Source organism: Lepidochelys olivacea (assembly GCF_965140295.1).
Source record: "Lepidochelys olivacea isolate rLepOli2 genome assembly, chromosome: 14".
Lineage (NCBI taxonomy): Eukaryota > Metazoa > Chordata > Testudines > Cheloniidae > Lepidochelys > Lepidochelys olivacea.
The window spans coordinates 40,994,388-41,007,553 of NC_140424.1; the positions used below are offsets into that span (position 1 = coordinate 40,994,388).

General features: G+C 49.9%; 1 protein-coding gene across 2 annotated transcripts; it reads right to left on the reverse strand.

Moving 5' to 3' along the window:
* Positions 1-556: 556 nt before the first annotated feature.
* On the reverse strand, positions 557-12,804 carry LOC311530844 (uncharacterized protein). 2 transcript variants are annotated; one of them, XR_014714101.1, is made up of 3 exons: positions 12,679-12,804; positions 4,392-4,477; positions 557-1,270 (listed from the first exon to the last, which is right to left on the reverse strand). XR_014714101.1 is itself a non-coding variant. In XM_084647793.1 (2 exons), the coding sequence occupies exon 2, from the start codon at positions 11,678-11,680 to the stop codon at positions 9,950-9,952; it is 1,731 nt and encodes a 576-aa protein (XP_084503919.1). In that variant the 5' UTR covers positions 11,681-12,051; positions 12,679-12,804; the 3' UTR covers positions 8,643-9,949. The 2 variants fall into 2 exon arrangements, 1 of the variants encoding a protein (XP_084503919.1); XM_084647793.1 differs by lacking the exons at positions 557-1,270; positions 4,392-4,477 and adding an exon at positions 8,643-12,051.
* Positions 12,805-13,166: the final 362 nt, after the last annotated feature.

Consider the following 13,166-nt stretch of genomic DNA (forward strand, 5'->3'; position numbering starts at 1 on the left):
CCAATATGGAGATGATGTGTCACATACTGGTGCGTAGAACCAAATTCATTCCACACTTGGACGTAAAAACTGAGGGAACACTGGTCAGAACACATCAGATGCTGAGCGGGGTCCAGCAGAGCCCCCTGCCCCTGGGTGAAATACACAGCCACCTCCTCCAAGGTCACCGGCATCTGAAACAACAAGAGTCCCCCGCTCAGCACCTGCTGCCCCTGCCACAGTCCCACTAATCATGGCAAAGAAAGAAAAGAGTGAAGGCCAGAGTAGCAGAATCCCACAGGCACCTGCTCAGAGCGGCCAGGAGGCTCCAGGGGCTGGGAGACGGTGAGAGCTCCTTGTCCCCGCAGCACAGGGAGAAGGGGAGGGTCTTCTCATTTCTCACATGCCTGCCGGCCACAGGCTGAGTCGGCAAGCAGAGCTCTGAGCTGGGGATGGGGACAGGAATCCCGACAACTTCCCTTCATATTTCACAGCAACTGTTACGAATTATTCCAGTTAGGACACGTACAGCTCGTTTCTAGGCTGAGGCAACCAAATAAAGACAGACTGCAGAGTGTCTCAGCGTTTGTAGGTTTATTACGCTCGAGCGTGGTACCGTTCTCTTAAGCAGAGCGGGACCCCGATTACAGGTTACACAAAGATTATATACTGTTGGCAAAACATCCTGCCTGTGTGCCTCGGGGCGGGGGGTGGGGTGGGGGAGGCCTAACCCAATAAACAGGCCTTCTCCTTATCTATCACCAGTCCCCTGCAGCCACCTTCCCGCTGCAAAAACGCTGAATTAGCAGCTATTTCAGGCATGTCGGCTGGTTCCTGTCTCCTTTGTTTCCCTTATCTTGAAACTGTCCAGCTGTCCACCCTGAAGGATCCTCCTCCCTTGGTATGTGATGTGCTCGCTTCTAGTTAATGGCCGACAGGAAACCCAAAATGGAGTCACATATGCTAACTCGGTTGATTGCCCCTGACAGTCCTTCCTTTTGTTATATACGTCAGTAAACTATATGAGGGCAGAATAACCTCGATGCAAGATTAAAATTTGCCGGCAGCTCATACTACAGCATTGTAGGTATACAAAAGTAATACAAAAAGAGAACCAGCCATAAGAAGGAGGTACAAAATACGCCTTCCCCAAGCCCCCAAGTCTGGCAGCCTGGAGGTGAGGTGTGGAGAGAGGAGCGTGTGGTGGAATCCGGTACTGGTGTCGTCAAGGGTGACACGGTGAAGTGAGGTGGCCTGCTGCATAAGGGTGTGGATATCGACTTCTACCCTGCTGTGTTGATTCACAAAGACACAACAGCTTGAGTTAACAAGAGCACAACCCCCCCACCCCCCCACCCCCGGTTTGCAAGGAGATAGTCTAAGGCTAAGGGGTTCTGCAGTGTGGGCTGAGATAACTGAGTCACCTCCATTTGAAGGGTAGACAAGGCGTCTGCAGTGGCATTTGCCATTAATTCTAAGGCTGCAGAAATATTAACTGTAGCCTTTTCCAATTCACTCACCCACACCCAGGGCAAAAACCAACGAACAAAGGAGTGAAAGCCTGTAGGCCGTTCAGAGAGAGGATTTGATGGGACATTTCGTCGGTTCCTCCATACCAGGTTCCCAATTTCCCCCTGGGCTAGGGCCTGGTGTACTGTAACAGCGGGTACTAAGGTGCATGTACCACACCAACCTGCCGGGAGGACCTTATAAGCCGTGCGGTTGCACAACCAGAACCAGCCTGATCCCTCAGGGACCGGCCACGGCGCCCTGGAATACTTGGGGGGACTTGCCGCACCAGAGCTAATGCGGGTGCTATCACTGGACCCTACAAAGTTATCCACAAAAACTGTATTTTCGAAATTCTTACGTCATGACACACATAAAACATAACTACCCTGGGCCACCATATCAATAGACCAAGTTTGGATTGTAACATTCCAGTTAAATGGAGTGTCTGTCCATAATCCGGCCAGGAGGGTTCGGTTGAGAGGGATAGGCTCCCTTACCAACGGGATTCCCTGACCTATGTACGTGGGGGTATGAATACAGAGCCAACACCGTGTTCGGTTAACCCCCTGTGCTATAGCATGGGTTAAATCCAGGAAGCTGTTGCTTTCCCATCCGTGTACCGAACTCGAGAATAGAGAGGGGATTTCACAGGCCATCCATATCAGTATTTGCATCCTCCCGTGTACCACGCACAAAACAGGACAACAAATATAAGTCCAAGTAACAAGAAAACAAGAAGTCCTGATGGAGTCTCGAGACCCCAATAGTTGAATCCAGCAGAATCCGCTCCTATTTGTGGGCCCACTGTGGAGACAGCGCTTGCGTTGTATGCTGCTTTAAGAGAACCTCAACTTCGTGGGGGACCCAGACAGGCAAAGGGTGCCCCAGAACAATAGGGCGTGACCGTTCCACCATAAGGGCTGCAGCGGCAATGGACCACACACAGGAGACCGATCCCCGAATGACCGGGTCCTAAGGTAGGGAATACTAAGCTATGGGGCGTGGGCGATCCCCTAGGTACTGCAATAGGACACCACTGGCCGACTGGGGAATCAGTGTCAGGATAGTACTCGGATCAGGGACCACTTGGTGGGGGGTTATAACATAACTATTTATCTCACGCAGATCTTGAACGAACCAATAAACTGGGCGCCCATCTGGGCCCGGTTTTGACTTTTTCACAGGAAGGATAGGAGCATTAGAATCATAGAAGCATAGAATCATAGAATATCAGGGTTGGAAGGGACCTCAGGAGGTCATCTAGTCCAACCCCCTGCTCAAACAGGACCGATCCCCAATTAAATCATTCCAGCCAGGGCATTGTCAAGCCTGACCTTAAAAACTTCTAAGGAAGGAGATTCTACCACCTCCCTAGGTAACGCATTCCAGTGTTTCACCACCCTCCTAGTGAAAAAGTTTTTCCTAATATCCAACCAAAACCTTCCCCACTGCAACTTGAGACCATTACTCCTTGTCCTGTCATCCGCTACCACTGAGAATAGTCTAGATCCATCCTCTTTGGAACCACCTTTCAGGGAGTTGAAAGCAGCTATCAAATCTCCCCTCTTCTTCTCTTCTGCAGTCTAAATCCCAGTTCCCTCAGCCTCTCCCTCAGCCTCTCCTTCTTGTAGTGTGGGGCCCAAAACTGGACACAGTACTCCAGATGAGGCCTCACCAATGTCAAATAGAGGGGAACGATCACGACCCTCGATCTGCTGGCTATGCCCCTACTTAGACATCCCAAAATGCCATTGACCTTCTTGGCAACAAGGGCACACTGCTGACTCATATCCAGCTTCTCGTCCACTGTCACCCCTAGGTCCTTTTCTGCAGAACTGCTGCCTAGTCATTCGGTCCCTAGTCTGTAGCGGTGCATTGGATTCTTCCATCCTAAGTGCAGGACCCTGCACTTATCCTTGTTGAACCTCATCAGATTCCTTTTGGCCCAATCCTCCAATTTGTCTAGGTCCCTCTGTATCCTATCTCTACCTGCCACCGTATTTACCACTCCTCCTAGTTTAGTATCATCCGCAAATTTGCTGAGAGTGAATTCCACACCATCCTCCAGATCATTTATGAAGATATTGAACAAAACCGGCCCCAGGACTGACCCTTGGGGCACTCCTCTTGATACTGGCTGCCAACTAGACATGGAGCCATTGATCACTACCCATTGAGCCCGACAATCTAGCCAACTTTCTACCCACCTTATAGTGCATTCATCCAGCCCATACTTCTTTAACTTGCTGACAAGAATACTGTGGGAGACCGTGTCAAAAGCTTTGCTAAAGTCAAGAAACAATACATCTACTGCTTTCCCTTCATCCACAGAACCAGTAATCTCATCATAGAAGGCGATTAGATTAGTCAGGCATGACCTTCCCTTGGTGAATCCATGCTGACTGTTCCTGATCACTTTTCTCTCGTCTAAGTGCTTCAGGATTGATTCCTTGAGGACTTGCTCCATGATTTTTCTGGGGACTGAGGTGAGGCTGACTGGCCTGTAGTTCCCAGGATCCTCCTTCTTCCCTTTTTTAAAGATTGGCACTACATTAGCCTTTTTCCAGTCGTCCGGGACTTCCCCCGTTTGCCACGAGTTTTCAAAGATAATGGCCAATGCCTCTGCAATCACAGCCGCCAACTGCTTTAGCGCTCTCGGATGCAACGCATCCGGCCCCATGGACTTGTGCACGTCCAGCTTTTCTAAATAGTCCCTAACCACTTCTTTCTCCACTGAGGGCTGGTCACCTCCTCCCCATGCTGTGTTGCCCAGGGCAAGGAGAACTGCATGGAACCAAGACCTCCTGGGTTAAGTAGCTAGAGATAAGAAGGGAAATACCTTCCTCCGCCTCCTTCGGCAAGGGATATTGTTTTACGGAGGGAGGCGGCCCATCCCTTACCTGCAGACTGACTGGAGTGGCTGATTGAAGGAGGCCCACGTCGGTGGAACTCACGCTCCACAAATTGGGTGGGACGCTGGAGAATTCTGTGGGGAGATCGGGAATCGGGGTTAGTGAGGCCATAAGAGAAGCAACCGCCGAGTCCGGGACGGACATGTGAAGCCCCTCGTGGGCATAATATATGTGGGCTCCCAGCTTGCTAAGCATGTCTCACCCAAGGTTAGCGGGGCCTTCTGGCATAACAACAAATCTCTGTGACAACTTTAAGGAACCCAGCTCCAGAGGGACAGGGCAGGATAGGGGACCTGGGCACGGGTCGCCCTCAATATCCTGCACCCAAACCTTGGTATTAGAAAGAGAGCCCGGAACAAAAGTTCAAGTGGAAAGGGTGGCTCCGGTATCCACCAAAAAGGGTACAAACCGTTCCACAATTTACAAGGAAATATGCGACTGCAATCCAAGATTCCATTCCAACTCTCCCACGGCTCCCAAAATCTCTGCCTCTCGTCACTGGGGATTATCGAAGTCCTGGGAAGCGTTAGGGGGAAAGGAGGAACCGGTCACCGGCTGATCCTGCCAAGGAGCCCCTCGTGGAAGCAGGGGGTATTCCTTCTTCCAGTGCCCCGGTTGCTTACAATAATAACAGTTCCCGTTCCTTGTCCCACCACAGCCTCCTCCCCGTCCTGTCCCACGTCCGCGTCCCCTCCCCCTTATATTCCCGTGTCCCTGCCAGTGCTGATTCCCCAAGAGAACCTGCAATGCGGCTGCCAACATACTTACTTCCTCCTTCTTTTGCTTACGTTTTTCCTTAGCTTTCTCCTCGTCCCTACCATTAAACACAAAAGTGACCAGGCGAACTACTTCGCTTAGGGCTTTCCCTGGCCAATCGGGAACATGTTTAGTTAAATACTTCTTTATGTCCGGCGCCGCTTGATCGACAAAGTAAGAGACCATCATCATGCGGCTAACCTCGGCTTCTGGCTCCACCCCTCCCCCATACATTCTAACCTGCTTAAACAAGCTGGCCAAACATGCAGACGGATGCTCGTTTAGGTCTTGCTGGCACTCTCTAATTTTTGACCAATTTGCCGTCTTACTACCCGCCCTACGGATGCTCTCCAGGAGCCCTTCCCGGGCAGCTGAGAGGCTGGCCCGGCCATTGAGGTCGTTAGGATCCCAACCTGGATCGGCTTCGGGCCAAGGGGTGCGATTCTCAGCGTCCCCCGCCCAACGCCGATTGGCGTCTAGAATAGAATACTTCTCGTCAGGGGTAAATAGGGTTTGCAAAATAGCCTGGACGTCTGCCCAGTTAGGGTTAAATGCCGTAAGGACTGAACGGATAGTCTGTAGGACTCTTTCCGGATCCTCGCGAACCTCGGCATCTGTGACTGCCAGGTGACCAGGTCCCCAGGCCCAAAAGGGCGGTGGACGTGACCATAGTGACACGGTCATTGCTCGTCGCAACGGGTTGTTGTATCGGGCACTTGAAGCGCAACAGGGGGTAGGGTTACAGGCGGCTATAGAGGGGCAACAGGAGGAGGAGTAGCGGGAAGAGACGGAGGAGGGAAAGCAGCATAGGGCGGAGCGGAACCTGCAAGCGGCATGCAAACCTTAGATCTGGTACCAGAGCCCAAAGTTGAGGGGCGCCCCTTATCTCAGGCGTATGCCCAATTATCCCATACATACCAATAATCCATTTCAGCTGGATGCTTGTCCTCCAGCTGTTGTCTAAGGCAGGTTAATTCATCCTGTGCAAAAGTTCCGTCGGGTGGCCATCCAAAGGGCGTCTGAATAGTCAGCGCTGGCCACTCGACTTTATACAAAATTACAGCTCTCCTTTCACCTAACCCAGGGGTGCCAGAAATATTTTTCCAATTCCCGAGAATCTCAGCCAAAGGGGTTCCCCTGCTCACACTCTGCCCAGAGCCCATTCTAGGGCTACCAAAAGAACGCCTCAGGTGCCACCTTATCGCCTAAGCGACGGCCCACACGCCCGTTCCTCCGAGTTCTTGAAGGTGAACTCACCTGGTGCCGGCTGGAGTTGTCTGAGGGAAGGAGTGCGGCTTCGCTTACGAGGGCAAGCCTAGAGTCCCAAACTGTTACGAATTATTCCAGTTAGGACATGTACAGTTTGTTTCTAGGCTGAGGCAACCAAATAAAGACAGACTGCAGAGTGTCTCAGAGTTTGTAGGTTTCTTACGCTCGAGCGTGGCACCGCTCCGTTAAGCAGAGCGGGACCCCGATTGCAGGTTACACAAAGATTCTATACTGTTGGCAAAACATCCTGCCTGTGTGCCTCGGGGGGCCTAACCCAAAAAACAGGCCTTCTCCTTATCTATCACCAATCCCCTGCAGCCACCTTCCCCCTGCAAAAACGCTAAATTAGCAGCTATTTCAGGCATGTCGGCTGGTTCCTGTCTCCTTTGTTTCCCTTCTCTTGAAACTGTCCAGCTGTCCACCCTGAAGGATCCTTCCTTCCTTCCTTGGTACGTGGTGTGCTCGCTTCTAGTTAATGGCCGAGAGGAAACCCAAAATGGAGTCACATATGCTAACTAGCTTAATTTCCCCTAATAATTATGAACAGGAGGCTGCCACGCACCTTTCCTACAACTTTCCTATGACGAGATAACTGGTTCTGTGGATGAAGGGAAAGCAGTGGACGTAGTGTTCCTTGGCTTTAGTAAAGCTTTTGACATGGTCTCCCAGAGTATTCTTGTCTGCAAGTTAAAGAAGTATGGGCTGGACGAATGCACTATAAGGTGGGTAGAAAATTGGCTAGATTGTCAGGCTCAACGGGGAGTGATCAATGGCTCCATGTCTAGTTGGCAGCCGGTTATCAAGTGGAGTGCCCCAAGGATCGGTCCTGGGGCCGGTTTTGTTCAATATCTTCATAAATGATCTGGAGGATGGTGTGGATTGCATTCTCAGCAAATTTGCGGATGATACTAAACTAGGAGGAGTGGTAAATACGGTGGCAGGAAGGGATAGGACACAGAGGGACCTAGACAAATTAGAGGATTGGGCCAAAAGAAATCTGATGAGGTTCAACAAGGATAAGTGCAGGGTCCTGCACTTAGGATGGAAGAATCCAATGCACTGCTACAGAGTAGGGACCGAATGACTAGGCAGCAGTTCTGCGGAAAAGGATCTGGGGGTGACAGTGGATGAGAAGCTGGATATGAGTCAGCAGTGTGCCCTTGTTGCCAAGAAGGCCAATGGCATTTTGGGATGTATAAGTAGGGGCATTGGCAGCAGATCGAGGGACGTGATCGTTCCCCTCTATTCGACATTGGTGAGGCCTCATCTGGAGTACTGTGTCCAGTTTTGGGCCCCACACTGCAAGAAGGATGTGGAAATATTGCAGAGAATCCAGCGGAGGGCAACAAAAATGATTAGGGGACTGGAACACATGACTTATGAGGAGAGGCTGAGGGATCTGGGATTATTTAGTCTACAGAAGAGAAGAATGAGGGGAGATTTGATAGCTGCTTTCAACTACCTGAAAGGTGGTTCCAAAGAGGATGGATCTAGACTATTCTCGGTGGGAGTGGATGACAGAACAAGGAGTAATGGTCTCAAGTTGCAGTGGGGGAGGTTTAGGTTGGATATTAGGAAAAACTTTTTCACTAGGAGGGTGGTGAAACACTGGACTGCGTTACCTAGGGAGGTGGTGGAATCTCCTTCCTTAGGAGTTTTTAAGGTCAGGCTTGACAAAGCCCTGGCTGGGACGATTTAATTGGGGATCGGTTCTGCTTTGAGCAGGGGGTTGGACTAGATGACCTCCTGAGGTCCCTTCCAACCCTGATATTCTAGGATTCTATGATCTATTAAGATTATAAAAACCAAGAATGTACTTTTCTGTAGAATACCATGATTAAATCGAGTCTTCCAGACTAGTGATTTAAATCAAATCCACCCTGCTGCATCGCTGTGTAAACAACAAACCCCTCCACGCTCTGCTCACACACAGCCACTGGCATTCAAACTCACTCCTGGCTGCACTGTACTGAGTGTGACTAGCAAGACACTCATGAAGTTACTAAACAAGACAGCAACATCAGCCAGTTTTCTACTCCCAGCCTTGCACCCCGGGAATCTGCATCTTAAACTGCTCAGTCTGTTCACTGTGCTGGACAAACTCAATAATTAGTGGGTCATCCCCCCCCCACAAAGGGATCAGATTAGGCCAAAGCCTTGTTCTCTCAAGTCAAATCCCCCAAACACTTCAAGGAAAACACACAGGTCCAGACAAAACACTAAAATCGGTTTATTAACTGGAACAAGGAGGTTTTCAGGGATCACAAGGGAGAAAGATGTGAAAGGTCAAAACTAGTTAGTTCTTAGTACCCAGGACAGATTTCCTTCCTGCCTTGGTGCGTCCTCCCCAGTCCAAGGCCCCGGTGGCCTTTCAAGGCATATCCTTGACTTCTGTAAAGATGGGAGAGGAGAGGTGAAAATGGAGGCAATTCTCCCTTCTGCTTTTATACCATTCTCTTCTTTGAGGTTCAAGCTCCAGCCAGGGGGCAGGCAACAATCAGTCTGTGGCCAAAGTGAGGGTCCAGCCATCCTTCTGGTGAATTGTAACTCTCTTGTTCACAGCTCCACAGCTGGTGAATGGCCAGCTAAGCAATTAATGGCCACTTAGCACCTAGCTGGTCTGCAGGTACCATTGTCTCTAAAGAGTGAGTCTGTGGGCGTTTTCCAGCTTTCCAGCATGTAACAAACATACAGCAAACTCTCAGAGCTCCATGGAGAGTGCTGATCGACACATTTTAACAGGACAATAATATTCAGCAGGCGATGACTTTTCCTAGCATACTTCACAAGACATACTTTGGAGAAGATTTATCCTTCTGTAATCGTGGTGACCATAAGAGTGTAGACCAGTGGTTCTCAAAAGTGTTTCATTGGCCCCCCCCTTCTTTGTGTGTGTCGTCATTTCCGCCCCCGCCCTCACAAGCACATATATGGCCACCCAGCTCTAAAGGCAGAGTCGCTGCTGGCGATGCGCCCGGCTCTGAAGGCCTCCAGCAGCAGCACAGAAGTAAGGGTGACTGATACTTCACAAGACATACTTTGGAGAAGACTTATCCTTTTGTAATCGTGGTGACCATAAGAGTGTAGACCAGTGGTTCTCAAATGTGTTTCATTGGCCCCACCTTCTTTGTGTGTGTGGTCATTTACGCCCCACCCTCACAAGCACATATATGGCCACCTTGCAAAACACATTTTGGTGATTTCAGCTATAAACATTCCCTCCATCCTTCAGCCCCTAACCCCAGTGATTTCAAGGAGAGGGAGCTGGAATTGGGCAGGTGACATGGGCGATGGGTATAATCTCTGAATTAACAAAATACAGGAACCCTTTGCATAAATTGTTAACCTCTAAAAAGATATAGCTAAATATAGACCACGACAGTTACCCCTCTTCCAAGTCTTTAACATGTTTACATTTCAAACTCTAGCTTAATGAAGGTGGAAACACTTTTAAAATCTCTGTCTAAAAGTTGAATCTGAGTCAATTACATACAAGTTGCTTAACCTTTTCTTGCCATGTGTCACAGAAGTTTACATCTTCTGTGGATTCCTCCATGTTTAACGAGGTCTGATGTCCGTATGAAACTTTTCCCACACTCCAAGCACTTGTGGGGTCTCTCTCCTGTATGGATTTTCTGATGATAACCAAGGGCTGATTTCCAAGTGAAACTTTTCCCACAGTCCAAGCACTTGTGGGGTCTTTCTCCTGTGTGGATTGCCTGATGATTAACAAGGTGTGACCGCCATGTGAAACTTTTCCCACAGTCCAAGCACTTATGGGGTCTTCCTCTTGTGTGCATTGCCTGATGATTAACAAAGTGTGACTTCCGCTTGAAACTTTTCCCACAGTCCAAGCACTTATGGGATCTTTCTCCTGTGTGGATTGCCTGATGTTTAACAAGGGTTGACCTCTCTGTGAAACTTTTCCCACAGTCCAAGCATTTATGGGGTCTCTCTCCTGTATGGATTTTCTGATGATTACCAAGGGCTGATTTCCAAGTGAAACTTTTCCCACAGTCCAAGCACTTGTGGGGTCTTTCTCCTGTGTGGATTGCCTGATGTTTAACAAGGTCTGACCTCCATCTGAAACTTTTCCCACAGTCCAAGCACTTGTGGGGTCTTTCTCCTGTGTGGATTGCCTGATGTTTAACAAGGTCTGACCTCTGCTTGAAACGTTTCCCACAATCAAAGCACTTGTGGGGTCTCTCTCCTGTGTGGACTGCCCGATGTTTTACAAGTACTGACCTCTGCTTGAAACTTTTCCCACAGTCCAAGCACTTGTGGGGTCTCTCTCCTGTGTGGATTGCCTGATGATTAACAAGGTGTGACCGCCATGTGAAACTTTTCCCACAGTCCAAGCACTTGTGGGGTTTTTCTCCTTTGTGAATTCTTTTATGTTTAAGAAGGTAAGATTTCTGCATGAAACTTTTCCCACAGTCCAAGCACTTATGGGATCTTTCTCCTTTGTGAATTGTTTTATGTTTAAGAAGGTTTGACCTCGCTGTGAAACTTTTCCCACAATCCAAGCACTTGTGGGGTCTCTGTCCTGTGTGGATTGCCTGATGATGAACAAGGTCTGATTTCCACTTGAAACTTTTTCCACAGTGCAAGCACTTGTGGGGTCTCTCTCCTGTGTGGATTGCCTGATGACGAACAAGGTCTGATTTCTGCTTGAAACTTTTCCCACAGTCCAAGCACTTGTGGGGTCTCTCTTCTGTGTGGCTTTTCTCATGTGAATTTAGTGCTGACTTTGAACTGAAACATTTCCCGCATTCAATGCATTGAATGGGCTTGTCTACAGTGTGGCTTCTCCCATGGTCATTGAGATCTGTGCGCTTATTGAAGCTTTCCCCACTGTCCAAGCATTGAAATGGTTTCTCTCCCATATGGACTGTCTGATGTGTAACAAGTTGTGATCTCACAATGAATCCTTTCCCACACTCAAGGCAGTGCCAGGGTGTCTCTTCCTTGGGATTTGTCTGCTGCTCTCTGGGATTCTTGTCTCCACCCCCACCGTTAAGAGATTCATCCACTTTCTTCCTGGGTTGGTTTATCAGAAGCCTCTCTGACCTGTGCCAATTTCTCCAGGCTTCTCCCTGATTCCAGCAAGGGGAAAAATTCCCTTCAGCTCTTCCCAAAAAGGTCCCCTGTGGTTCCACTTCCCCAGGAACTGCCTCATGATGATTCCCCTCCTTCTTCTCACTCCCTCGCTCAGCACCTGCTGGGAGAGACACAATCCAGAGAGGAGTCATTGTGCTGGGGAGAAAGAGGAATAGCACTGAGGGAAAAGCCAACACAAAGACTGAGCAATTGGATTCTGCCTCCACATCCCACCCAAACGCTTACAAGGAAGGAGAGACGGGAAGGGTGGAATGGCGTGAGCAAAATCTGCTGACCATAGCCCTGCTCTCGGTGAGATGAAGAAGAACTGAGGGCGTTACTCATATCATATTTTGGGATTCTCAACTTTTTCCTTTGTTCCCTAGATGGTTTCTCTGTCAGTCCTCACCTTTGCTGGTGCATCTCCGAAGCCTTCTGTCCTTGAAATCCTGGAGGTCGGACACCCACAGCTCTTCCCCTCGTTCCAGCCGGGCGATAAGCTCAGGTTTGGGAATGGGAAATCCTGTGCAGAAGGTGAAATGAGTCCAGATCAGGGTGCATGGACCATTGGTGGAGGATTTGTCACAAAGGACGTTCCGTGAGTGGAACCTGTCCCTGTGCTCTGCTGGAGGAAGGTGGAATCCAAGAGGATGGGAACAGGGTCACTGAGCCCCCTTATGCAGAGGACATTGTCTGGGGAGGTGAGTTGAATTATTACTACACCCTCACTAGGCGTTCCCAGGATCTGTGCGCTCTGGGGGCCTTGCTGACTCACACACAGGTCTCGACTTCAGCCTGCCTCTTTCTAAACCTGCAGAGCCCAGAGTTCTCCCCATGCCTGGAGCTATTCCCAAGGAGGGAGATGAACAGAGATTGTATGTGCAGCCAAGAAACAATAGAGACAAGAAAAAACAATGCGGATTTATGCCCCTTTGAAAGCTGGAGGGGTGGGGATGGTTTAGCTTGTCCATTGAGTTTTGACTCCCGTGTCCCAGTGGAGAGGGCACCGAAATGCATGTATTTCTCACATGGCAGCTGTGCATTATGGAACCCATTCGCCTCTGCTCTAACTGACCAGGGAAAAACCTCACCACATTAAGACACGTAGACCCCACAGCTTCTAATAACTGAGGGGACGGGAATCCCTTACCCAGCGAGGTCACCATCTCGTAGTTCTCCTGCATGATGTCCTTGTAGAGGGCTCTCTGAGTGGGGTCCAGCAGATCCCCCTGCCCCTGGGTGAAATAAATAGCCACCTCCTCGAAGGTCACCGGCATCTGAAACACCAAGAGTCCCCCACTCAGCACCTGCTGCCCCAGCCACAATCCAACTACTCATGGGAAAGGAAAAAAAAACATGAAGCTGTGGGAGGGCCAGAGTAGCAGAATCCCACCCACACCCTGCTCAGAGCAGCCAGGAGGCTTCAGGAGGCGGAGCGGGTGAGAGCTCCCTGTCTGCCCCAGCACACGGAGCACGCCAGGATCTTCTCATTTCCCACACGCCTCTGAGCTGGGGACAGGGACAGGAATCCTGACAGCTTCCCTTCGTATTTCACAGCAGCCCCAGGCAAGTGGGTTCAGGATCCAGCGCTGGGAGCCTGGAAAATGTTCCCAGCCCTGCCGAGGTGGTTATATCCTG

What these genes read in the sequence shown, in the direction of transcription:
- LOC311530844 (XM_084647793.1), bottom strand. Translation starts at nt 11,680, where the DNA reads ATGACTCCTCTCTGGATTGTGTCTCTCCCAGCAGGTGCTGAGCGAGGG.